The sequence below is a fragment of the Lates calcarifer genome, linkage group LG4, assembly GCF_001640805.2.
Source record: "Lates calcarifer isolate ASB-BC8 linkage group LG4, TLL_Latcal_v3, whole genome shotgun sequence".
NCBI classification, from domain to species: Eukaryota; Metazoa; Chordata; class Actinopteri; family Centropomidae; genus Lates; species Lates calcarifer.
The window spans coordinates 10,853,217-10,880,806 of NC_066836.1; the positions used below are offsets into that span (position 1 = coordinate 10,853,217).

The window sequence follows — 27,590 nt, forward strand, 5'->3', positions numbered from 1 at the left end:
ATACCTCATTGATTTTTAATCTTTTTCTTGCATAGTAAAGTCACCTCATTGAATGTGTGCTGCAAGATGAAGTGTCCAGACCTGTGAGTGAAAACAAAGAAACCAATTGAATGGCTTTGTTCCATTCACACAGCACTCTGTCTGTTCTCTCCAAGCCTTTCCCATTAAGTGGTAGTTAGCTAAGCTGATAAGGACTAGTTGCTCTGTCTCTACCAAAAGCACTGATTAATATATTGTGCAATATTCTGTATATTGGCTACTTAATCACTGCATTCAGGCAGTATTTTATGAGCTTGTCAAGCTCTCGCTTATCTGCGCAGTAGAGATAATATTCCAGTGGAGAAACATAGTCATGTGAAGAAACACAGAACCTCAGAGAAAAGCTTACCTGACCTCCCTTGAAGAGCTGAAAAAAAATGTGAAAATGATTGTTGCTGCTAATTAGCAGTTTGTTGAAGCCCAAATGGCACCTCCAGGCAAGCATCAAGGGCAAGACGAGGGAAAAGGGAGGGGGAGCAAACTATGCAGATGGGGGGAGAGTAACCAGAGAACAATTCCTCATCTCCGTCTGTCAGAAGCCATCTATCTGAGGAAGTGAGGCCGTTTCTGATGGGAGGGAGTGTGCTGATACGTGTGTCCTCCTGACCCTTCAGTAATTTCACACATCAAAGGGAGCACCACCCGGCAGCTGGCATACCGGAGAGAGTGGCTGCTGGAATTTGGAGGATTTTCAGAGATTTGCTCATCGAGCCCAGAGTTATCTGAGCCCACAGGGGGAAGAAAAAGTAAAAGTAAAAGCTCAATGATATTTTTGATCCTATGAATATTTGACATTCATGCTGCAGTAGGCTGTGTACTTGCATTTGCTCATCCTGTATCACCACCCTTATTATTTTTTCTTTTGCTTTTGCCTTGGAGGTTTTCACAATGCCAACCAACAGCTTAGTGACGTGGTTTTTTAAGTAAATGACACTCCATGGGGTCTTGCCAATAAGATTGGATTCTGTCACTGGTACAGTGAACCTTGAATCTTTATACATTCCCCCGCCAGGCCTTAAAGTTAGAGCTCTATTAAACACCATGTACTGCTTTTGAAATGTTGCCTATGAGTAATACATCTGTCTCTTCTTATCTCTCCCTTTTTCCTGTCCTCACCTCCTATCTCTCACAGTGTTGGAAGTGTACGTGTTAAGTACCGACGGTCAGGTGCAAGATTTCAGGTTTCCACAGACGAACAAAGGTGGAGCGTCTCTTCAACTTTCCTCCAACACAGTCAAAGTCAACAGCAAAAATGGTGAGAACAAAACAACTGCTGCAAAAACACTTAATGATTGTTAAGTTTTGGCTTTTCTTTACTTTTTTGGGTTGTTGTGGTTATCGACTCTAATGACGTTGTATTAATCACATCCTGGTGAACGAGTTTGTTGCCTATAATGTGATGTGACAGCATCCTACCTGATTTGCCCACTAGGAACATTTTAATTAGATATTTTTAAATGAATAATTTGATATTTTTTAGTCAGATGAGAATATTGATACCACTCACATATGTGTGCTTCAAGTATAGAGCTAAGGCCAAGAGGTGATGAACTTAGCTTAGCATTAAGGCTAGAAGCAGAGGGAAACAGCTAGGCCTGGCTGTAGCCAAGCTTGCTTAGAAGTGTCTGTCTTTTTTTCTGCAGTACCTCAGTTGGCCTCTGAGAAAAATAATAATTTCAAGACCGCACAACTCTTCAGAAAACCATTCTTCATTTTAAAAATTTTTCAGCCATAGGTTTTATGTGAATTAAGTGTGGTGTGCTAGAAGAGAAGAGATAGCTAAAAGTGTTTTGTAAATAAAGCATGTGGTGCTAGAGAAAAGTTGTGCAACGTGTTTTAATTATGAAGCTGTTTTTTGGACTCACACTGAAGCTTGTACTGGTCTGCACCTCGCCTTTTGTGCATTCACGAAGTTAGAAATATCAAGGTTAATCGATCCATTGTGCAAATTGAGATTCTGCTCACTGCTGCGCCCTGTGTTTATTGGTAGAGAAACGCTTATTACAACTGTGGTCTCTGATGCAGGGTGAGCGATGAGCCCACTCATGCTTGGTACATTCACAAAATACCACTGAACGAACACTGTGTTTCCCTTTTTACTAAATGGATGCTGTACAGCTGCTGTATGTATGTCTGATGGCTTTATTATTGCTGGTTGCAGGTGTGGCCAAGCTGGTATTTGTGCTGTACAAACACCTGGGTCAGTTCCTAAGCACCGAGAATGCTACGCTGAGGGGAATGGGGGACCTGAACAAACGCAACCTCTCCCTCACCGTCAACTCCCACATCCTCTCAGCCTCTATTACCAAGGAGTCCAGCCGTGTGTTTGTGGCCGACCCCGTGATCTTCACACTGGAGCACCTGGATGTAAGCCTCCTCCTGAGACTCCCACAGACCACACTGCAGAGCTTGGCTGTTGCAAAATACTGAAAACTGGCATTGCAGCATTTTTCAGTGAAGGGCAAATCCAGCACTTCCATGCCTCCATTGTTGTAGAAAAACTGTCAGAGTAAAGAGAAAACATCCATACAAAGAAAGTGTGTGCTGGTGTGCCATTAAGGGTGATTAGCACTAATGTAGAGTAGAGGACTTAGAGGAGTAAGTTGAGCATCTTGTGTGTTTCGCCTTGTGCTTTGAAATTGTCATAGTAACCCTTCTCACATCTCAACATATTAAGATTCCGTTTTTTTCTTTTTTCTTTTTTTGATCTCTGTCAACCCTTTTCTTCGAACAATCCATTACATCTGAAGAACTTTAATTGCATAGATACTAGCTGGCAAAACCAGCACATATCAACACTATTCTACACATCACATATATTGACATATGGTGAATTACAGCTAGAGGTATGAAATATACAACGTATGTTTGTGTACAATCATGCATATTGCAAAGCATGTTCATATATGTTTCATCATTTTTTCTGTGTGTGTTTTGTAGAAGGAGCACTACTACAATCCCAACTGTTCCTTCTGGAATTACTCTGAGCGGAGCATGATGGGATACTGGTCCACTCAGGGCTGCAAACTGCTGGAAACTAACAAGAGTCACACCACTTGCTCCTGCAGTCACTTGACCAACTTCGCCATCCTCATGGCTCATCGGGGGAATGTGGTAAGTGGCTCTTGCTTCATGGTCGCCAGACCTTTTTTTTCTGTCTCAGTTAGTTGTTCTTTTTCCGTCTCACTGATAGATTTGTGCACACACGGCAAGAACAAGAATGGCATTTCAGTGGAGATAATTAGATTACAGCTGGAGGAGAAGGTGGTGAGGGCGGGAGGAGGTGGGAGGTGGAGGAAGAGGAGGCAGGCATTCACTTTAGAAGAGAGAGACTGTGGATCGGGGTAGGAAGTGCTGTACCATTATCAGAAGTAATTATATTTTACCTGCGGTCCGTGTCTAATATCCCTCTATGCATATGTTCCTGAGAACCATGGGAAACGGTACCATATAACCTCAGCTTTAACTTATGTTTCTACCTCTATTGAAGTGGTGTAGGATCCATTTGGTCGCAAAATGCAATTACAATCCAATTACATGATAAATAGCATGTGTAGCAAGGACCTAGCCAGTAATAAATGTGGAGGATAAGTCTGTGGTTCATTTAATAATACGTCCCAACTCATGAACTCTGTCCCTGTCATCTGTCTTAACCTCAACCTTAACCACGGCTTGAAACCAGAACCCTGAGGCCAGGCTCAGCCTCACACCAATTCCCAACACATCACCTCAACTGCAACTCCTGCCCTCAATAAAATTACAAATATCACAGGAAGAATTGCCTCACTCTCAGGCCGTCATGTCCTTGAGTGATACTTTGTATGGTCAAGTCTGCTATTTTCACATTTGCCTGGTGGTGCCTGTTGTCAGACACGCTCGGTTTTAGATCCTCCAAAACACGGTGCGATTTGACCTCCAAAAACAGAACCCGTGTATTGGACGTCACATTACGCAGTCACGGGTTCCTTGCGACAGTTTTTCAACTGATGTCAGGTTTTGCCAACACGGGCCACATTATGTGATATAAGCATGTTCAGTTCAAGTGCCGAAGTGTCATTACATATGATCAAGTTAAAGGACATATTCGCAATTTTTCATGTCTGCCTTAAATTAATAGTCAGATTCCCAGCTGAACATTGAAACAGATTTTGCTTGCTGTAATTATCCCTCCTGTCCATAATGGCCATTAAGAGATCCCTTCCTAATATGCTCTCATTGTAAGTGATGAGGGACAAAATCCACTGTCCTCATTCTGTGCAAAAATATAGGCTATTCCAAAGTTTGAAGTTTGAAGCTAATACGAGGCTTCAGCAGTTTGTGTCAGCCAGATCAAATGAGTCTCTCCAAAGTCACAATCTTTTATTACAAAATTCCCTCTTTTTGTTACTATCCTTCCACTGCAGCTCAACAGGGAAACAGAAAAGGGGAATTTTATTCTAAAGAAGACTTTTATCTTGATATAATAGATAAGATGATAGATAAGTTATCTACTTTATTTGACTTATCAAAGCCACTTAAGCCTCATGTTAGCTTCAGATAGAGGACTGTGGATTTTTGCTCCACATATATATGGACAACATTATAAGCAAAACATTATGGGCCTTTTTATCAAGGACTAAACACCTGAGAAAATTTCATTTTCATTACATCCTTGTATACCAGAGTTTCTATCAGCTTAATGTTTACACTTGAGTAAATATAGCTACAACCATTATGTGCTTAAATGCCACCAATCATTATGATGAGTGTGGAGTTGTGAAGGTCAGTCCACGCTTTGTCTGTTTCCGTGCAGGGGGAGGGGAGCGTCCACGAGCTCCTTCTCACCGTCATCACGCGGATGGGCATCGCCGTGTCTCTCGTCTGCCTCGCCATCAGCCTCTTCACCTTCTGCTTCTTCCGAGGTCTGCAGAGCGACCGCAACACCATCCACAAAAACCTCTGCCTCAACCTCTTCATCGGAGAGCTCATCTTCCTTGTGGGCATCAATATGACGGAACCAAAGGTACCAAGGAAATTACACCGAGGGGGGTTTTAACTTTTTTGAATGGTCTCATCTGCTGTGATTAACCTTTTTACATGCTTGAATTTGCCCTTCAATTTGCCTATGAGTGGTCTTAAAGTCAGCAAAAAAATCCACGTTAGCTCAGAATATCACATATCTATTCTGTGTCGGCTCGCTCTAACTCTTGAAGATATATGATGCTGAAAACCTCAACCAAGCCTTTTCCCATTACAAGTGGTCATTTGATCCTTTGTTGATATACAAATATTGATTAGAGCAGCTTTAAGCAGAGCCACTACTTGATCCCACAAACACTGTACTCTAAACTGGGCTAATGTCAGAGGTCATTGAACTTAAAAAGCATAAAAAGATAATGCATAAAAATAAGTCTTTCTCTGTAACTAGGAAAAAGCCTAATTCAGCTTCTTCAAAAACCTCTTATGTTTGTGTGTAACCTCTGTGTGTGTCTTCCTGTCAGCTGGTGTGCTCCATCATCGCCGGCATCCTCCACTTCTGCTTCCTGGCCGCGTTCGCCTGGATGTGTCTGGAGGGCGTGCAGCTGTACCTCATGCTGGTCGAGGTGTTTGAGAGCGAGTTCTCCCGCAGGAAGTACTACTACATCTCCGGGTACCTCATCCCGGCTGTGGTGGTGGGCATTTCAGCAGCCATCGACTATAGAAGCTACGGCACACAGCGGGCGTGAGTGTAACCTCTCTCCAGAGGCTTTTTTTTTTTTTTTTTTTTTATGTGGGATAAAAAATCAGGGGCATTAGTCCTCCTCTTCTCCCCATCAAGACACACCCACACAGCATGCAGAGTAATATCACAAAGAACAGTCCACCTCTGCTCCATGGCAAATTTACACCCTGTCACCTCTAAAAGAAGATGATGTGAGCAAAGCCGCAACATTAATGAATGCTCTGGCTAACTGCACTGGCCTGCTGGGTTTTTATTCTTTACATGTGGATAATTGCTAGTTAAAAGTTTATGCACTTCTCTGCTGGTCTTCATCCAAGCAGCAAGCTTCATGATTTGTAAGACTGCAATCCTCTAATTTATGGGATTTAAGTAAACTGCCTTTTTCAAACTCTGGTTTTATTGCTATAGTCTTCACTTCATTTCTGCTTCCTGGTGATAATCACAGACGGAGGTGCAAATTCATTCATGTTTACTGTTCAGAGTATTAGGTACACACAGTCAGACACATTTGTAGACATTTGCAGACTGTGAAATCATGAGTCCAATAACCACTGCCTTTTAGACTGCAGCTTCTCATGGCACGAGGCCAACACTCCCTCAAGGTCGGGTTTTCTTCTTTGTGGTCAGCGGAGTCTCTGTTCTGTCGCTGTGACCCATCATCCAGTCGGCTCTGCCGGGCCCTGATCGATGAGACACAACTTTGTTTTGGCAGTGAGATGATTTAATGAACAGAATATCATCTTTTCTCTCCCTGTAGATGCTGGCTGAGGGTTGATAACCATTTCATCTGGAGCTTCATTGGGCCTGTAACCTTCATAATTGTGGTAAGTTGTAATTTTGTGCACGTGTGTGATAACTTTTTTCTTCTTTTCTCTTTCAAAGAAAAGCTTTGAAAAGAGTTTATAGATTTTCTCTCTCTGTGCTGGCAGACTCTCGGCTCTGCTCTCTCAGATCAATTTGCATGAAAGGAAAGTGGTCCCATTATAGCTGACACGAGGACATCAGTGTCCACTCAGCTATGAAATCCTCTGAAATCAGAATTGGTGAGCAGCAACAACTTAAAGCTGTTTGGTTCCTTGCTGTACATCCAGAGAACACTCCCCTCCTGCAATCAGGAGGAGGAATCGTCTCAGGCATGAAGGTCATTTGCTCAGTGGGAAAACAAGGGTGATGGTGGAGGGGGGGGGGCGTTTTGAACATGGAAGTAATGAGTGGGTGGGCCAGACAACCATTACCACAGCTCATAGCCCTGCTGAGGATCATGACACGTCCCCAGCCAATCCCAGCACACGGACATCTCCATCTTCACCTTTTAATATTTCATGTGGTGCGCTGGGTGTTCACAATGCACACAGACACACACTCACACACAACACATGCAGGAATGCATGCACACAGCCTCTAAACAAACACACACTGCATTTCCATACAGGCGCATATGGTCACACACATGTAAATCTGTCCATAGGCTGTGAATACATGCAAAACCTGGAGAGGTGCTGCGTCGGCAGCACAAATTTTTTTTTTCACTGTATTTGGCAGAGAAGTGAAAGACCTGAATATTGTAGAGGACGGCCCCCTGGAGACGGGGCATGAGGGGGAGTCCATATGCAGTTTGCCTCTGCTGCGTCTTCTGTAAAGTGCCTCCCTCCCTTGCCTTTCCGCCTCCCTGTCCGTCCGTCCGTCCGTCCATCTGTCCGTCTGTCTGTTTGTCTCATCAGATCTGTGTCATCGCTTGCAGCTGTGTTAAATGCATCTCTAGCCACTCGACTCATGTGGACGTAAATCGGCCCCAGTGGCCGAGAGACAAAACTCGGCATTACTCTAAGCTGTGATCTAAAAGCCTCTTTCTGTCTTCTTAGCCACTCCTTTTTCCTCCCTTCGTTCCCCCCACTGTCGTTGGTTTCCATCTGCTTTCCGCTCACACTCTTTGTTTCCATTTAAAGACCCTCTTTTTCTGTTGGCCTCGTACTGTTTCCAAATGTGTCCATGCGGGGTAATAATGAGAATCTTTCTGCTTATTTGTGAATGAATTGAAAAGTGAAGTACCTGATAAAGTGAGAACACTACATTTGGATCATTATGCTTTGTTTTCTTGCTAACTTGTTTTTGAACCATTTATTTTCCTTTATGTACAGTAGATTGGTCACGCTTGCAATATGCTCACTGGGAGCAGATATGGGATATAAGTTTTTAATAACACAAAAAGCTGGATGTACTTTTTTTCTGTGAATATTTACAGAACTGCATTTCAGAGGTTTAATATGGTACAGGACCAAATTGAAGCACATCTCCCTCCTTACAGAGCGTACAGAGAGACACCCTGAGAGCATGGAAACATTCCTGGATGTATGGCTTGAATTGCTTTAACATTTTTCCTGGCCTCAGAAAAAAAAGAAAAAATCTAAAATATCGTTCCATTCTTGTTCTCTGTATTTTTCTGGCTTTTTTTTTTTTTTTAGTCTCTGCGGTACATCAGACGTGCTTGGACCTCATCAGATATATACACTCTCATATTCGATAAGGATTTGCACTTTGGGATCGAGTATAATGTTGAACAAGAGAGAGAGAAGTGAAACTTTCAGGGCAGCTTATGTTGGAGGCCAGGGCTGTGTGAAGTAGACCAAAGCAATAACCTCTCCACTGTTGTTTTTCTCTTTGGAAGTCAGGGTACTTTATGATCCGCACCAGGGCATTAAATTTTCATATTCTTCTCGGTAAAGGTATGCTGGTGTTGACACTCGCTATAGAGAGCCAAAACCACTGCAGATTAAGCAATACTCTAAGTCAATGTGAAACAAACGACTGTTGTTAGCAACAGTAGTGAAATGTAACATTTACTTATGGTACATGATCTTTACTTGAGTATTTTCTTTTCATGCCACTATATACTTTTACCACTACAATTCAAAGGGAAATGCTGTACAGTTCACTCCATGTGACAGCTGTTGTGACTTTAGACTTTCCATAGAAAAAACATATGAAGAGCTTAGAAAATATGATACTTTGTTACAGATTAAACTGCCCAACAGAAAATACCAATAGACCCGAAACAACTGGTTGATCGACACAGAATTAATTGTGAACATTTCATGGTTCCAGCTCCTTGAAAATTTTGAACTATTGGCTGGACAAAACAAGCACTGTGAAAGTTTCTCCTTGGGCTCCTCTAGGAATTTAAAAATAATCAAAATATTCATTCATCAGGAAAAAAAATCAATTCGCCTCAATATAAAATAGAAAAAAAAACAAGCAAAAAAAAAAAAAAAGAGCTAAACCTCAACCAACAACAACAGCGAAATGTTGCTTACACATTAATGCTTGTGTAATAAAAAATCAGTTGTATCATAAATAATAGTTTCACAGCCACACAGCCCTTTTTTTTGCATTGGGTCCTTTTACCTTTAATACTCAAAGTTCATTTTTCAGTTTAAACCTGCAAACTTAAAAATTTTAAATTCTGAATTTTTACTTGTAATGGAATAGTTTCACACTACGGTATCAGTTCTTCTGTAAAATCTGAACACTTCCTCCCCCATGTGTTAGCAGCAGTAATCGGATGCCTTTCTAAGTGCAGTCTGTTAACCCTGATACGTCTGTTTTGACAGGTCAATGTCATCTTCCTGGTGGTGACGATGTACAAGATGGTGAAGCATTCCACCTCCATGAAACCCGACTCGTCCAGGCTGGGGGGTATCAGGTGAGGGTGTCACTCTAGAGGAGATTAGGTGGCCGGGCTGTGGTTGCTTGGTCTGAGACTGTGTGTGTGTGTGTGTGTGGCTGTTGCTTATGTGTGAAAAGAAAAATAATATGCACCATTACTGCTTTTGCCTCTTTCATGAAATTTCAAAAGCTGTTTTTGACCTACACGTTTATTCGATTTTTCTCTTCTCTTAAACTGAACCAGACCAATATTTTTCCCTTTCAGATGTTATTTTGGTCCAGAGGTGGTGCCTTTTTAGTTCATTTTATGATTTCAGTATTTGCACTACTCGGGATTATATTGCCTTTTTTATTTCTTCATAACTGCATATCTGACCTTTGGTATCTTTTAGCTCCTGCGCTGGAATAGTTTACAGGCTTCCTTGGAAGATGGATTCAACCACACGCCTTGTAGATTTAATGATGGTAAAAACAAAAGCCCCCCCCCGTTTCCCACTTTCCGTGGGCTGCATTTGCACGATAAAAAGACAAGTCCCTGACCATTTCTGCACCATTATTCTTGTTCAACAATATGTCTGAGGGCAGGCCAACATATGTTATGTGGGCGTTTGATTTTTAGGCAGCTACTCTGGATTTTGGTCCAAACCTAAAAAAAAGGCATTGACTTGGTTTTCAGGTTTGTATTTAGCACACAGAAAACCTACAATTGCATTTGGATGCTGGATTTAACACATTATCCTAAGTAGTTAAAACTCAATAACTGCTTAATTAGGGTCTACCTAAAATCTGTGTGTAAAATGTCATAACTTATAAAAAAGTGAAATAGTTGGTTACATTTAGTGTGATTGTTCAGACAAAACTCTGTGCAAAAACTGTGCATTCTTGTAAAATAAGAAACAAAAACTGGACAGCAAGTTTAATCAGGCATCACCTCTTTTCTGTGGAGGTTCTCTCAGTGACATGCTGTTGTCCCATTTCGTCTCTCCTCACCGTATCTCTCTCGGGGTGGCTCACTTCTCTCTTGTGTATCAATAACAACCAGCCGTCGTCATTGAAACTGACTGTTAAGTTATCTTATTTCCTCTAGGCTTTCCTGGAAGCCGCCAAGGAGAAACCTGCTGCGTATGCAGTCTCTTTAGCCATCACCTCCAAGGAAGACCAAGGAAATATTTTTTTGACTCAGTGTCAAATACCAAATGCGCACTCGTTCCAAAACTTTGTATCAGCATTTATACACTGTGCCACCATGAGTGCAACTTGTGCAAAAGCAAAATAGCAAATGAGTGTATTTCTTCTCTCTCTTAACAAGGCACTGTCCAGGAGGAAACATCAAACCAAGCTAAGATGAAATCCGCTGTGGTTTTGCCTTTTCACACTTAATATCATTCTTCTTTCTCTTTTCACAGGTCGTGGGTGTTGGGAGCTTTTGCCCTACTTTGTCTGTTGGGGCTCACGTGGTCGTTTGGCTTGTTCTTCCTCAATGAATCCTCCATCGTGATGGCATACCTCTTCACCATCTTCAACACTCTGCAAGGGATGTTCATCTTCATCTTCCACTGCCTCCTCCAGAAAAAGGTAGGATTTTGTCCTCTGTTATTAATTGATTAGCGGATCAAGAGAAAATAATTCGACTGTTTTTTTTTCAACCGAAAATATCAAAACTTCCAGCTTTGACTTCTTGCTTTTCCTCTGCTTTTATCCGCTTGTAAACTGAATATTTTTGGGGTTTTTGGACTGGTGTTGTTATGTTAATCAAGGAACTTGAAGACATCGCTGTGGAAACTGTGGCATTTTTCATAATTTTCTGAACTTCTAAAGAATGAACAAATAGTTCATTAATGAAAAATGACTGATTAAGCTATAAAACAGCTGAAAAGATAAGTCAGTTAATAAATTTGTCAGTCAATAGGAACATAATCAGAGTCAGCTTTCCAAAAAAAGCAAGATTTTAAATGATAGTAAAGACATTTGACATCATTTTCTCAGTAAACTGTGATTGGCATTTTTAATAGACAATTGATTAATCAAGAAAATAATCAGCAGATTAACTGATTATTTTAACTCATAATGAAAATGATCATTGGTCGCAGCCTTACTTTCATAAAATTCAAACGTAGCAGGGCCAAGAATTGCCTCTCTCTTTCATAATATTACAGGTGTGAATCATTTATATTGTTACATGTTGAGGTTTACATTCAGAATATTTCATACATTCTTACTCAGAGACACCCATATCAAAGTGCTTCCTCTCTATATTATTCCCACATGTTATCACAGTGTTTGTTATCCTTGTCCTTACAGCTGTGGCATTTAAACTGCTGTCAGCTGGATGGCATTTGATAAAGATTTGGGATTTGCATCTCTCGTGGGGTTGAGGAGTTGGGGAGGGAGGAGGAATTGTGTCGCCGCTGCCTGTGTCTGTGTTCGCTCAGCCCGTCCTGATCTTTTATTCCTCTGCAGGTCCGCAAAGAGTACAGCAAATGTTTCCGTCAGTCCCAGTGCTGCGGTGCACTGCCATCCGAGGGCTCCCACAGCTCAGCCAAGACGGCCACGTCTCGATCCACGGCCCGCTACTCATCCGCCACACAGGTGTGTGTACAGGATGGGAAATCAGATGTATTGGGGTTTAGGATTTAGAACACCATGTGTGAAAATGTTATGTCAGTTTATTATATGTTAATTATTAGTAATATATATATTTTTTAATTTCTTAAAAGGACAATATTCTTTAGTTTTCGATTATCAACAAATCTGATGAAGACCAGACTGATCCTGTTAAGAAGCATTATCTGTGTAGCCAAAACCTGATTTACTGTAGCTCATTGCTCTGTGCCATTGAGTTCCACTAAATTTCTAAAAGCTTAAAAAAACACATCAGTGAGCCACCGGGTGACATGTTCCTTCATTGTGATGAACAGGGTCACTGTAGTTTATTTTGAGTTAATCCCACATATGTGCTGTGAATACTTGCTAGCATACCAAATGTGTATTAATCTGCAGCTGAAAATAGCACATAACAAATGCACTATTTATTCCTATTTGTCAAAATCAACAGCACTCATATGTTTAAGGAATTTATTCCTAAAAAAAAAAGAACCCATATATTTGAGACCTGTCTATAAAGATTTACATCCTTAGGAATGGAGGGATGTAAATCCTGAAGTCAAGACTTAAAATATTCAATTTATTTTCAGCCATTCACTTGAATTTTTATCATTTTAAATCCAAGCCTCTTGATTCATTCAACCAAATGCACAGTTTGAGCATTGCAGTAGAAATTTCCTTGTGGTACAGCACTTAATGCTGCATTTTGGGCTTCACATTGTAATGCTATGCATGTAATGTTAAAGTTGTTATAGTGCCAAGGTTATATTTCAAAGGATGGTACTGAATGTTCAGATGAAGAGGTCTTACATATTATAGTGTAGTGCAGCAGCAGAAGGACTTCCTTTTTTAAATGAGTTAAAACATGTTTTTTCTACTTTTGTGAGGGTGTATAGGTAGATCCTGTTTGAAAAGAAACAGATAACAATATACTGCTGAATTAGACTTAGAGGTCTCTCATAATCTCTTCTCTGGTGACTCTGTGAGATCTATCGTAAGAGCACCTCTGGAATTCAGTGGCAGCTATTGCTCACACTATCAAGAGAAAAAAGTCAGTCATGGCCGATATTCTTTTTCCTTTTTCCCTTTTTTTTTTTTTTTTGGGATCAATAGCACATGGGGGGCTTTGTTTTACCATAGCACGGCTATGTCATTGAGCAGCGGGTTTGCTGAATTGTGTGTACCAGTGTAGGCTTGAATCACAAACCCATGTATCCACTCAATCCTCAGGGCCAAAAAGCCTTGAATAACAGCAGCACTGCGTTGAGTCCTGATCAATGGCTGCTTTTCTCTCTACTCAGAGCCGCATCAGGCGGATGTGGAATGACACTGTGAGGAAGCAGTCGGAGTCCTCCTTCATCTCGGGAGACATAAACAGCACCTCCACACTCAACCAGGGTAAGCAAGCCTTTCTTCCACCAACACCAGACGAGACACATACACTATTCTCTTTGTGATGAGGCTCTGAATTCACAATAAACACTTCAATGGATGCAGCCCTACATGACTCTGTGGCAGCTGGGAAAAGAGGAAGATGAGACCAGATTTAATGTTGCAGCTCTCTTATCCTTGTATGAAAAAAAAAGAAAAAGAAAAAGCGTTAAATGCTGCCTGTGTATCAAAGTTCACAGCATTTTCCTGCACTTTCTTGCTCACTGGGATCACCTAAAAGGAGAGGAATGGTGACAATATAGTGTGGCATAAAACTTTACTGATGAGGACTTAAGTTGTAATGACTCTGACTGGAGGAGACTCATCTTCAGGTCGTAGTGATTGTCAGGACGAAGGCGGGGAAGGAGAGACGAGCAAAGTCAGGCTGAGGTCAGAGCAGGTTTTGGGACAGATCCCGGACATCATGAAGCTCAGGCTTCAGACTGTGCCAGCTCAGATTTGGCTGTAGTTATGAATAAGTTTAGATTTTTTTTTTTTTTTTTTTTAACAGTGCACATGCCAGCGCAGAGTTTCTCAGCGATCCCTCCAAATGACTGAGGATAGTTATTACATTCTTGAGGATTTACACAAGCATGCTGAGGATGATAGGGATACTGTATTATTCATGGCAGGCCACTTAGACATGTTTTGTCTGGTGTCTCGACTGGATGAGTTTGTTTAGATGAATTTGTTTCACATAAACACTGCAGCTGATTGTGTTGCTACGCTTTGGTCAACACTCGTCGCAATAATGTTGTTTGTCAGTCACATCGGCCGACTTGTTTGGATAATGTCTTGCTTTTGACCCAACGTTTCCATGGCTGCTTTGTCCATAATAGAAGGCAGGCAGATCGCAGGTCATAAATCTTTTGTGGTGTCAGGTTCTGGACAGCGAATGTCAGTGTTTGTTTATGTCGACAGCTAGCCCAGCACACCACCACCGCAGACCATGAAGTACAGTACCTCCAGCTCTCTTTTTCCTCAACTGTTTTTTCCCCTCCTGATTTCTCTCCCTCTCTCTCTCTCTCTCTCTCTCTTCCTGTTATTTCAGGGATGACTGGCAACTACCTCCTAACTAACCCTCTCCTCCGAACCCACGACACTAACCCTTATAACAACCTGCTGGCAGAAACGGTGGTGTGCAACACCCCCTCTCCACCGGCCTTTCATTCCCCAGGTGCACATCCACCCTCCACCTTTGTTCTTACATAGATTTGTGTTTTGTTGGATTTTTTTCGACGCAGAAGTTCAACATTTTGGGAAATTTCACTTATTCGCTTTCTGAAGAGGGGTTATATGAGAAAATTGACACCCTATAAACAACCATTTTTACACTTGTGGGTGGATTTACCTTTTGTCAGAGCCAGGCTAGCTGTTTCCCCGTGTTTCCAATCTTTATGCTAAACTAAGCTAACCACCTCCTGGCTGTAGCTTCATATTTAACAGACAGATATAAGAGTAGCATGAATCCTCTCGTATACCTCACCGCCAGAAAGCAAATAAGCCCAAATCCCTAAGATGTCATACTATTCCTTTAAGTGTACTAGATTTACTAAAATCATGAAAACTCCTGGGGTTGTGGCTGTGGCACAGCATGCATGAAAATGTTGAGAATAATTACATGAGATTTTCCATTTGTACTCCCTCATTCACACCTTCTCTGTATTTTCAGTAGTGCTTATCTACACAAGTTTCTCCTTTGTAAACACAGAGGGAGATAAAGCTCAGAGACATCAATGCTATCTTATCTCCTCTACTGAGCAGGCTCATGGGAATTCCTCTTTGTTGAACATGAGCTTTACACGTTGGTCCAGATCATCTCATGCTCTTACCGGGTTCTCCCTGTTGATTTACATGTTGAAGTCTTTACATTTTCCATAGTTTACTTCAATCATGTCAGTGTTTATGGTGACCTAGTTCCTCACTGGCAGACTGAAAGAAACCCAATTAAAGAAAAAAAAAAAAACAGAGGCACATGACGCAATGCGGGCAGAGTCATAGCCCTCAGACATTCACAGGCATTTGATGATAAAAGGGAATGTATGAAAACAGCAGTGTATGGCCGAAGTGCGCGAGGAGAGGATACGCGGTAGCGTTTAGTTATAACCTGCTGCAGTCGTCGAGGTCCCGTTTTGTGCTGCGAGCTCGCTTACAGCACAATGAGACCACTTCACACTCAGAGATAATGAAGCAGGGTTGGGACTAAACAATGTCAGCGCAGAAAATCAAAGACATTTTGTGATTTTTTTTTTCTCCTTTTCTGAGCTCAGCAGCAGCCGAGCCAGACGCAGAAAGGAATCGATGTGTGCGCAGACAGCTTGTGCTTTATTGCCCTAAAATGTTTACCTGCTTAATCATTGTAGGATAATTGCATGTTAACATTGGTGTACAGGAGATAGATAAAGAGTGGTGATATTTAATTAGCAGGTAATTCTGAATGTCTGCATAAACATCTCCTTTACCTGTACGAAAGACTTCTTCTCTCCCCCCCCCGACCCCCAGAGGCAAAAACCTGCTGTTGTGAGCCATGTTTAAACACAGGAGCGCTTATTTAACAGTAGATCAAGAAGCAGCGACAAACAGGAAAAGATTTAACATGTGGAAACCAGTTTGAGGAGTGCAGGCAGCAGTGTGACACACAAATGTCAAAACCTGGTGTGAAGATCACCAACCAAGTATGAAATACGCGCCGAGAGACTGTCAAGTTTAACATGAGCTTTCTCCCCAAAAAAAAGAATTTCCTCTGCTTTAGTCATTACATTTAGCTCCCCGCGAAAGGATGAGCGTGTCTTCTATTATAAGTGTATTAATACTAAGTAATACTCTGCAGATGTTCATCCGATGCAGTAAAATCTGTAAAGGGGAGGGGGGCATCTTGGATGAATCTCTGCTGGAACAGTTCCCAGAGTGCAGCTGTCGCCGTGTCCAGTTGAATTCTGTTCACATCGTTTCCCCTCCCTCTCTCCCGGTAGACAATACCTGTCTGCGATAAAATCACTGCCTGCGCATAAACAAATGCAAATTTGGGAGTAGGGTCTATTCAGAGAAGTGTCTAATGATCCCACCCCCCTCCTTTTTTTGCCCTTTTGCTCTCTCTATGCTCCTTGCACTCTTTTGAGAAATGTCTTTGATGTTGTTTTTAGAGGGGTTTTTTTTCAGTTGCTATCATCCATTTCTGACAAATTCGTTTGAAACTGAAGACTACAGTTTCCCCCCTTTTTTGTGTGTAAAGACTGTCTCTGACGACATCCCTCTCGCCCTGCAAAATGTCAGCCTTTCACTTACAGTGTACCCAGTAAATAAAAATCTCATATCAAATCAAAACTAGCCCCCTTCACTTTCATCCTGCTACTTGAGCTTAGTCATAGAGCTGCACAAAATTAGAGTACTCCGTTGTGTGTGTGTGTGTGTGTGTGTCTGTATGTTGTTCATACTATGCTGATAGATGTACACTTCAAAAAGGGGGGAAAAAAATCATGTATCATTCAGGAAAAAATAATTTCATCAGGAAGTGTTCCTGCTTTTTACTGCCGACTTTTAAAAAAGACTGTGCTTGCTGCTGAACCCTTTCACCTGCTGAGTCCAGGATTCAGTTGTCCTTGATTTGTCCTTTAGCTCTCTCAAACTGTTAAACACATAATTTCGCTGTCATTCTCCATCCACCTACGACAATTTGTGCAAAGCATTGCACGGGCTTAAATTATAGTTAATTGCAAAGGACACAAGTAGGATCGACTGAATCCAGGCTGGATGTTACGAGCTTCCACTTTTGTCTTATTTCGAGTGATTTTGTTGTTTCTGCTGCAATTGAAAAAAGGCATCTGTTTTACTTTTTTTGCACATCAGCTGTTCTTAGGCCAGATAGCCTGAGCAGACACACTTGATGTGAGTGGTGGCAAAGTGAGTCATTGCACCGTGCCTGTCTGTCGTGGTGTGTGGGGGTTGTTGCTGTGCTTGTGGGGGCCCCAGTGCTGAGAGGTGGCTGGCCATCTGTGTTCGACATTACTCTCTTGTCTTGCCTTCTTTAAACAGGTGGAATGTTTTATTCATTGTTAATGTCACAACACTTCCTCATCAGCTTGTATCTTTTTTTTAATTTCTTTTACTCGCATCCTCTCTGTTGCTTTTTGAATGCTGCTGTGTTGTTACCTGGTCATCAGCTACTTTGTTTCTATGGTATATTTTTTCAGTTTAAGTCATCGCTTGTTCTCATTTCGCCAATATTGTTCAGGATCATTTCTTAGATTGGCTTTATAATGATATTCAGCTCTAATGAGGATGCACATGTTGGAGAGCTAATTGGGTTCTCCTTTGGATTGTAAAACTGTTTGTATCTGTATAAAATTAAAGTTAATCCAGAGATCAAAGTGCACAAGAAGTGAAGTGTCCTGAGCAGTATCCAGTATATGTTGATGGTGTAGTGTTTTTTTTTCGATCAAAAAGGCGAAAAATTGCATCTCACGCGCTCCTCTCGCCTTTCTTTGCAGGACAGCACTCTCTGAGCAACAGCAGGGACATCAGTGCCATGGACACCCTCCCCCTCAATGGCAATTTCAACAACAGCTACTCCCTGCGCGACGACGACTATGAGGCCGTGGGCGTTCGAGCCGCGGGTGACCTGGGGGGCCTCAACCTGGACGATGTCGCCTTTGAGAAGATGATTATATCCGAGATTGTCCATAACAACCTCAGGCCCCGCGGGGCCCCCAAAGGTCGCGACGCCCCGAGAGACAGAGCCTTGCCTCCCCAGACCAGAGTGACGGTGGACCGAGGCGGAGGCGGGAGTGGCAGCGAGGACGACGCCATCGTGGCGGATCACGCCGAGGCCTCGTCCCCGCAGAGAGGAAGCGGAAGAGGAGGCCACGCTACCCTGGAGCTGCTCCTGCATCCCCACCACAAGGAGGTGCTGGAGGCCCCCCTCCTGCCACAGAGGACTCACTCCCTTCTCTACAGCGCCCAGAAGGCCCCCAGGCGCCTAGAGGAGCAGGGCGGCCATGGCTCTGAGACTGTTACCACAGTGGAGGACGCGGGCTCCCATTCACCCAATAATAGAGACTCCCTTTACACCAGCATGCCAAACTTGAGAGACTCACCCTCACCCTCGGCTTCACCATACCCCCCGGAGGAAGAGGAGGAGGAGGAGCTCTCCCCCTCACCTCGAAGCGAGAGCGAGGACGCGTACCATAAAAGCATGCCCGAGCTCGGCGACACGCCGCAGCCCCTGTCCTACTACCACATAAACCGAGGCACCAGCGACGGGTGCATCATCCCACCCAACAACGAAGAGTGCGTGCAGGAGGGAGAGGCACCCAGCGACGGACAAATGCAGCTCATCACGAGCCTCTGAACGGAGGCGCCCGTCTTTGTTTGCACAGGTTTTAACAGATGGGTGCTTTTGGTTGATGTCAAGAGAGCCAGCAAGCCTGGCTCCACACTCCGCACGCTCTTCCTGTTAGGACAGGAAGTGAAATGTTGTTGGGTGGGAAAGGGAATGAATAAATGACTTTTGCACACAGATCTCATTAACACACAAAACACATTCATCCAAGGCCAGACAAAATGTGGACTGTGAAAGCTCTGCTGTTGGACTAAAGAGGTGCAGAGAATAACACACAAGCCGCTGTGTCACAGATAAGTCTGGCATTTTTGTTGTACTGAAAAAAGAGCTGAAGAAGAAAGGATTAAAAAATACTTCAAGCAAAGAACTATGGAAACTCCTGACATATTCCTGGGGGACTTTGTAGAACCAGGGTCTTTTTAGTCATGAAGTACAGAACTAGAACTAGTGTGGCTCCACTACACAGTCAGGACTGTAAAGTTAAGAAACCACTAATTCAGACTCAGGCCTTATATTTTCTCTATTGCACATTTAACTGTTGTCAAAGTAACAGCTAAAGAAAATATATTTTGCTGTACCACTAGTGTAAAAAGTAAAAACAAGGAAAAAAAGAAAAAGAAAAAAAAAATGGCAACCATTCAGTAGTTATGCCCTTTCAATGTTAATAAGATTCTTCAGACAAGGTTAATCAAAATGGTGGAAATGTGCTTTTTCCTCTCACACTTGACTCGTCGTAGTATGTTTGAATATGAAAAAAAAAAGTTTCGAGAGATATCAGTCCATATGAAATCATGCTCACGTCTCTGCTTGTGAAGTGCTTTTGCTTTCGTGAATGATGAGTTTTTGCCAGTAGTATATTTGTTAACACCGGGCCATGCACAGATTTGGAGTGAATTGGATACTTGTGTAATTTATTTTACTTGAAAGAAAATTGTCAGGTTTAAAGACTTATGTTCGTGTCAATGCGATATTGCAGTTTTTGCAGACATGTTTCATCCTTTGACACTAATTAATTTATTAACTGAACTATTCAGAAGAAAAATGGGGGTGGGGGGAGTAAAAAAAAGAAAGTGGTTGGAAAGTGTGAAAAGTTGTTGCAGCACTGATTAGGTTCATTTTATTTCTTTTGTAAGAGCCCATCATCAGCTGATATTTAATTCAACTCCTGTTTGATATCAAATAAATGTGAAATTTTTTCTTGTTCGCAAGATGTCTGGTTGCTTATTCTCATTTTGCATTAAATATCTACTATGATCCATGCAAAGGATGAGACCTGCGATATTGTATGTTTTTGTTATTGTCAACAAATCCCATGAAAAGACCAAAACTTGTCATGGTCTCGGCCATGGTCTCCTTTATTTTCCCGTCCCTTGTGTTTCTCGTGTGTCTCTTCCTCTGTGTGTGTGTGTGTGTGTGTGTGTGTGTGTGTGTGTTGTGTGTACGTGGGTGTGGCACACGGAGGACTTCACCAACTCACCTGTTCCTCATTACCTCATCAACCCTGCTGTATTTAAACCCTGCTCTTCTCTACACTCATCCCCACATTGCTCTGCCGTTCAGTGTGGCGTTTATGCTTCAGCCAACTTGTGCTTGTTACTCAGTTGTTTGATTTCTTGTGTCTTTGGCTTTTTTTCCCTCCTGATCCAACCCCTGCTTCTCCTGTGCTTCAGGTCCTTGAATCCTCTCACCTGCCTGCCCCACACTCCACACGCCAGCTGGTCCACACCTCAGCCTTGTCCACAGCCCCAGGCTGTCTAATCCATCTGCCCTTTTTATCATCCTCTTCCCTTTTCACATTTTTTGTAATAAACCTTTCGAAACTTTGGACACTGTCTGTGTCTGTCTGAGTCTGTGTTCTGCGTTTGGGTCACTTTTCATCATTTGTTATAGCGAAAGTGACAGTGTTGGCACGTCTCTCAGTACTTTCTGACTATCACAGCCTCTTTCACTGGTCTCTTATATATACTTTCATTTTTAAAAAAAGGGCTAAATTATTTCCTTTAACATCAGGGCACTGTAGTTTTTCGCCAACTTTATTCAAACAAGAGCAAACTGCGCATTTGTCAGAGACTATTTTCAGCTGCAGATTAATACACATTTGATGTGCTAGAGAGGATTTCCAGCAGCAAGATGGTGTATATGCGACTGACTCAAAAAGTACAGTGCCCACGTTCATTGTAATGATGGAACTCATCTCAGGGTGCAATTAACTGCTTTAACACACTTTTTTTTTATACTGAGCAGCACAAAACTTAAATCATTCGTATAGAAAATATATAGCGTCAAAAGTAAATAACTTCATCACTGCTGCCAAAGTAAAATGTCTCTTTATCATTGCTTAAATCAAGGCAGTCAAATGTCAAATGTACTCTGAGAGAACACAGTAACTTTTTAACTTTTTGCTTGTTTATATAATTTCTCAGAGATTTACAAACAATAACTCAATGATCTACAGCTGACGAGTGCAACATGTTGTCTCTGTCCTCTGTGTATTTTTATGTTTGTTTGAAAAGTTGACTCAAGTGTGAAGATTTACACAATGAGTGTGTTGATGGACATGTCTGAGAATTATAACGATCAGCGGAAAATCGGTTAAATCCACTCTGACCTAAAGCGATGCATCACTGGAGTATTAGAAGACAGTTGTACTTTTGCCTTTGACTTCTGTTTGAAAGCAACAAGAGATGCATAAACTGTTGTGAGTGAATGAATAATAGATTTGAGAATTGTGTTTCGTGATTTTCATTTGAAGATTGTGCCAGGGCAACTCTGAAAAAAAAACTCAAAATAGTTTTTGGACAACAATGGGCGTCTTATCACAGAGAGAAATAAGCTAAATCAAGCTTTGACTACACAGACATTACTTGTTAGTCATGGCTGGATTAATCTGGGCCCCTGGGGCAAAAATTTGTTGTTGGTTCCCCTACTGATCCCCCGCTGTACTGTGGCAGTTTCAGAAACCAACCAGTAAGCTGTAAAGCTGCAATGATTAGTTAATGACTTGGTTAGTTGACTGACAGAAAATTGATTAGCAACGATGATTTGATAACTCATTAATCCTTTAATCACTTTATAAGCAAACGTGCCCAGAAACTGTACCACCTTCTCAAATGTGAATATTTGCTAGTTTTCTATGATAGTAAAGTTAAGCACTTGGGCTTCAGGGTATGATGGTTTTCCACTATTTTCTGATATTTTATACACTGAACTACCAATTGATTGTTGAAGTGTCAGAAATACCGATAATGAAACTAATCATTGGTTACAGCCTTACAGCACTGCTATAATGGATTAATACAGCTTTGCCTGAGGTTTTCTTAGTCTTACAGAAAAATCAAAGCAATTCAATAAAGCATGATGATGTAACAAATTAGATCAAAAATAACTAAAACAATAAAGGTCTTAAAACTGTATTTCGACGCAGGGCCCCTCTACAAGATGGAGGGCGGAGGATCAATTATTGCTGATATTGTGTTTCAGTGGTGCAAATTTACAAATCAAATTACATAGACCCAAATGATATGGAGTAAACCTGGGGTTTTGGGTTGTCATCCAGCCTTCTCGTGGTATAGCATCAGTTCATTGATGGTTTTTCCCTTTTTGTGTATAAAAAGTATGTATTTATGTATGTATGCCTACATTATGACAGTAATTTATGCAAGTTTAACAAGACGTATAATCATTTTTGATCAGACTCGGTGTGTAAATCATTCCATGTGTTGAATTGCAGCACATCATCCACAGAGGAGACAGAGTGAGTGAGCCTCACATCATAGATTTAGCAGATTTTGCATTCAGCACGTCGCTCATCCGTGGCCTTCCAGGAGTATCCAGCTCCAACTGACCACACAGATGCTCAGCACAGACAGTACAGCACATGCACTCGCTGTAGGATCTGGGTGGTGCACTTTATTAGTTCGAGCCGGGTGCCAGTTTGCTGTCAAGAGACTTGACGCGGAGGCCAAAGCAAAGCTCTGAGTCCACTGTGGCTCTCTGCCTTGTTGTTTGAACATCAGCCTCTCAGTTTACACAGAGACGTCCAAAAGCCCTGAGAGACACCGAAAACCGGTCGGTAAATTACACGGAAACTTGGCTTCCGTTCAGTTATAAATCAAATTAAATGCAAAGTTGATGACCTGCTCATGGTTCACCGGGAACGGGCCCCAGTATTGTCTACGAAAGCTTCCTTATTATAAACACTGGTGAGCCGACATGGCAGCGGGCTTTCACATGAGACTAACCCTTCAGGGTTATGTGTGATGTCACTGCGAGGAGGGGAAGTTTCCTCTGTCTGAATTTTCATAACAGACAAAACTGTGATGAATGAATGTGCTGAGCTCCCTTTCCCAAGCATAAGGATCGGTTTTGCATGATGCATATATATTGGTTCATTATCACTAAGTCACCTGTGCTCTGTATTAGCTCTCTCAGCCTATTATCTTAAAGAACATTGGATTCTGGAATTGAACAATATATAGATGATCATGTCCTTTCCCATGATAAGACTTGGGGAAGAAGGGGGAGAGGGAGGAGGTTCTTGATACAAAGATCAGCATATCCTGGGCTCTCCTTATCCTGCTGCGATGATTTCCGGCCATTCATCCTCTTCAAAGATACTCCCCTCCACCTCTGACTTCTCGTCGTGTGGCTGACATTACCATCTGTGATTACCTGATTACTCCATGATGCGGCGTATTAGCCGTGCAGTGTTTGCGCTTGATGAAATGAAGGAAAAAAAAAAAAGAAAGTTGTCGGAGTTTGTTGGGAGATGAAAGTGCTTCATTTATCAACTCATCTTTTATCTGTTCCCAGTCAAAGCCCAGCTTCCATGGGGCAGTGGCAAATGAAGGCGCAATAAGGCTCAGTCCGAGAAGACATTACCGTGTTTTCATTTGGATCCGTTTGATGTTGCAGCCTCTGGTGATTTGGACATTATTTCATGTCCATCATCAAAAAGACATCAAACAAGATGCTGCATTCAAAATCAGATCAGAGCCTGGGCCAAAATGTGGTGTGTGTGTATGCGCGTGAACTGACTGCATGTAGCCTATGTATATGCTTCTAAGTGTGTGTGCACAGTTAAAAGTGAGGTATTTTCTCCTCATGAATTATTCCAAAGTTTTCTCAAAACTGGAATGAGTATTGTGTTTACAGAATCAGCTTTTTGACCCGCTCCACCAAGGTCTTGCTTAAGAACATATAATAATAACATTATTATCAAAATGAAAAGGCGTTCCCACAGACAATGTTTATATTCTTGGATAGCAATCTTTTCTTTAGCTAGTGCAGGAACTATGCATAATTACATTAGCACAGCCACAATGCAGAAGGAGTATTATATTTCCTCAGGGCCTCTGTAAATGTACAGCTTACATTCCTCTACATTTCACTCTGCAGCAGGAAGATAAAGAACATCTGAATCTCTCCTGCTCTGCTGCCACCGTCCCACCGACACAACACCGCGCTGCCTCGGCTGCCTCGACTTCGCTGTGTGCATTTTAAAGCTCTGGTAAAGACCAAAAATTCCTGCCTGCAGACACAGCAAAACAAGACACATGCTTTTTTTTTTCCCACCCAACATTCTTATAGCTGTGGCACATAATGGACAGAATGCTTTACTGTACAGGCGGTATGCTATAAGATGGATGTAAATGTGTGAGCATGTGTGTTGAGCAAAAGCTGCACATGCCGGTGTAGTAACCACAAAATGTTTGCTCTGAAAATGATGTTTTGTTGTGTAATCGTCAATTATTCCAATTTAACTATGCTGCAGTTTCTTTTTTTTAAATGTTATCCTTATGGCATTTCTAGTTTGTTGTTTTAATGCTTGTTAGGATATCACCACAACTACCCCCTGTCCAACAGAGGGGCTGTTTAAAAAGAAATATGGGCTTCCTCCTCGACTTCCACAAAGAAGCCTATTATGAGAGATTAAGACTTTAGGCTTAAAAAATGCTCAAGAGTCCTCTTTGCGTCCGGCTGAGAGAGGCTTGATATCATTTCTCGCCTCTGTGTGTGTGTGTGTGTGTGTGTGTGTGTGTGTGTGGAAATGAAAGAAAGAAAAGCAAAAAAACAAGGGTTTGAGATAGAGAGTCAGAGGAGAAAGTGAGAGAAAGAGAAGGGGGAGAGACTGAGAGACAGACGGAGAGCAGCAGCAGTCGAACATGTCAGAAACAATCCCAGCCTGAGCCCTGCAGTTGTAAAACTGTCATACCTCGTAGGAAACACCAGCAGTGACCTCAGAGTTGGTCTAAGGTAGCCTGTCACACCCATTATACAGTAAACACTCAACAGAGGGCCCCATGTTTTTGTTGGGTTGTCTCTGCTAAAATAATAGCAATGCATCCCCCTGAGACAAAAACATAACACATGACTGCCATTAGTCAAAAGCTCAAGAGAGGAATTTTCCCATATTTAAGCAATTGGTCCCACAGTTTTTGGCCATTTGAGTCTGAATGTAATGATTGTAATTTTTAAAAAATGTAGGACTGGGAGAAGGGAGAGAGGGGGGAAAAAAGTGAATATGTGAATAAACTCCAGTCAAACATGTTACTTCAAACATGTGAGAAACACACTTGAACATAAAACATGGTCATTTTTACTGTATGTCACGCTTCAAAGTGTCTTTTGATATGTCAATTCAGAGAGACAGTATTGTCAAAGATAGAAAAAAGTCTTTGATAAATAAGAGGTTTTTTTTTATTCCTTACTGAACCATGTATAGTACATAAGATATAAATGTTTCAGGAGGGGGAAAAAAGCCTCATACTCATTTTATTCAGTGGAATTTCAGAGTGATAATTACAGATCATTCGCACAGATGTTTTCCATATATCTCTGAAACTATATAGCCGTTATTTACACCAAAACCCCACCATTACACAAACACATCTGTACCTATTTTGTATTACCAATTTATTACAAAAAAGAAGACAAAACACTGAAATGAGGCACTGCTGGTTTGATTCTTGCCTCAAATTTAAAATGCAAAAACGGAAAACTGGGTGTTTTGTTGTAGAAGCAGTACACCAGACATCATGTCAGTGTGCACTTCTTTTATTACCACCAACTTCACCATTGGATCACTGAGAAAATTTATAGCATTAAACAGCAGGGTGTCTTTGAATAATGCTTTATTTAAAAGGCTTTTATTCACAGCTAATTTACTTACAGTTGCTATAATCATTCACCCAGGACGTACTGAGCCATCATCTGAGTGAGAAATACAATGGTACAGTAGCATGTGGAGATAATTATGAAGCTAAGATAATCAATGTCATGCTTGAAGTTGTAGTCAAAAGATGCCCACAGCAATGTTTTCTTGCGCCACTGGTTTGAAAATCAAAGTGACGGGTTCAAAAAGAAAAGGAAAAAAAAGATGAAGAAGAGAGAAAAAGAAAGTTGAATACAGATTTCAGCTCGGAAACTGCAGAGCTGTGAAGCACCGAGCTGCTTCACATGGTGACATGTTTATTACTGTTTTCTTGTAGACACTAAATGACCTTTACTACAGGCTGCATCAACAAAGGTTCATATTTCGTCATAATATTTGGTTTAGGAGTTACGACACACACATGCTCCAAACCACCCACAAATGCAACAAATGAAAAACTAGAGCAAAATAAATGTTTGAATTTGACATTTGTTTTGGGAAGATTTTCCTATTTAAACTTCCTCCTCCATGTTAAAATAAATAAATAATTTTTTGTTGTTTTCTATTAGAAATGGTCTCCTCCAGACTCTACACCACACAGATTATACTTTACTTTGATGCTCTGTAAAAATAAATAAATAAAATAAAAATTCTTGACTCTTTTATAGAGGTGGAGATCAAATTTCAGAGGGAAGCTCCTCAGCTGTTTCAACCTCCTACTACCATGGCGCCCTGAAGCAGGGCACCTTCCCGAGAAGGTCTCTAGTTTCTGAGCCAATTGGAAGAGAGCCGAGTCCCCAGACATGAGGTGCATCACTTCACCTCCTTTTCTGCCACATAAGTATAAAAGTATAAAAATGAATAAGCTACTGCTTTTATGGTTAGTGTATAAGTGTCTCCAGTGTTTAAAAAAAAAAAAAAAAAAAAAAAAAAAAAAAAACAAGAAAGAAAAACACAAAAAGTGAAACACTGACGTATGACTGGCCAGATATAACTTTGTCTTCAGTCTTTAAGACATATAGACATAGCATTAGTATTACAACTTTAGCACTGCGTGTAAAAATGAAGGAGGATCCAATTGATGTTAATGTGCTGTTAAAAATGAGCTCATTATATCTGGAGATTTTGTGCTTGTTAATGTTAGATTTTGTGCATGCGTTCTGACGACAGTGACTCACTAAAATCAGTCACTGGCAATAAGAGAGTTTATATTTTCAGTTTTATTCCACAGGATATTTTATATTAGAATCTCTTTCACGTGGTTTTATTGGGCTGACATTTTCCAGGCCAATATCACCTACATTTTATGTAATGGCAGCCAGACTGTAATATTTTGGGGCGGTCGGTCATTCAGCAAAGTATTTCTTCCACAGCTAACACACTACAAGAAAGATAAACCAGTTTTTTTTTTTTTTTTACCTAGGGGAAAGAAATATCATTATTTTAAAAATACTTAGTCCTGGCCAGAAAAACGTGAAAAGAAAAATCATTGCTGGAAGTGACGCACCTGATGTCCCCAGACGTGAGGTCCACAGTTGGATCCTTTTGATCTTTCTTCCAACTGCTCCATAGTTTTTTCTGGTTGTGAACAAGTGTATGAATGTGAACCAGAGCTCTTGGTTTAAAAAAAACAAAACAAAAAAAAAAACACAGAAAACAGA

The 27,590-nt window shown here is 41.4% G+C and overlaps 1 protein-coding gene across 7 annotated transcripts in view; it reads left to right on the plus strand.

Annotated features, from left to right (window-relative positions):
- The window catches only part of LOC108883395 (adhesion G protein-coupled receptor L2), an 84,536-nt gene extending 63,935 nt beyond the window's left edge, over positions 1–20,601 (plus strand). For 2 of the 7 annotated variants that reach the window (XM_018676465.2, XM_018676467.2), the window contains 12 exons: positions 1,172–1,294; positions 2,201–2,406; positions 2,980–3,153; positions 4,832–5,041; positions 5,520–5,740; positions 6,498–6,564; positions 9,349–9,440; positions 10,810–10,978; positions 11,864–11,992; positions 13,309–13,405; positions 14,490–14,615; positions 17,926–20,601. In XM_018676465.2, the coding sequence (XP_018531981.1) occupies positions 1,172–1,294; positions 2,201–2,406; positions 2,980–3,153; positions 4,832–5,041; positions 5,520–5,740; positions 6,498–6,564; positions 9,349–9,440; positions 10,810–10,978; positions 11,864–11,992; positions 13,309–13,405; positions 14,490–14,615; positions 17,926–18,785 (2,474 nt within the window). In that variant the 3' untranslated portion in view covers positions 18,786–20,601. Of the gene's footprint in view, positions 1–1,171; positions 1,295–2,200; positions 2,407–2,979; positions 3,154–4,831; positions 5,042–5,519; positions 5,741–6,497; positions 6,565–9,348; positions 9,441–10,809; positions 10,979–11,863; positions 11,993–13,308; positions 13,406–14,489; positions 14,616–17,284; positions 17,339–17,925 lie in introns of all 7 variants that reach the window. The other 5 variants (XM_018676469.2, XM_018676471.2, XM_051069979.1 and 2 more) reach the window with 4 other exon arrangements.
- Positions 20,602–27,590: the final 6,989 nt, after the last annotated feature.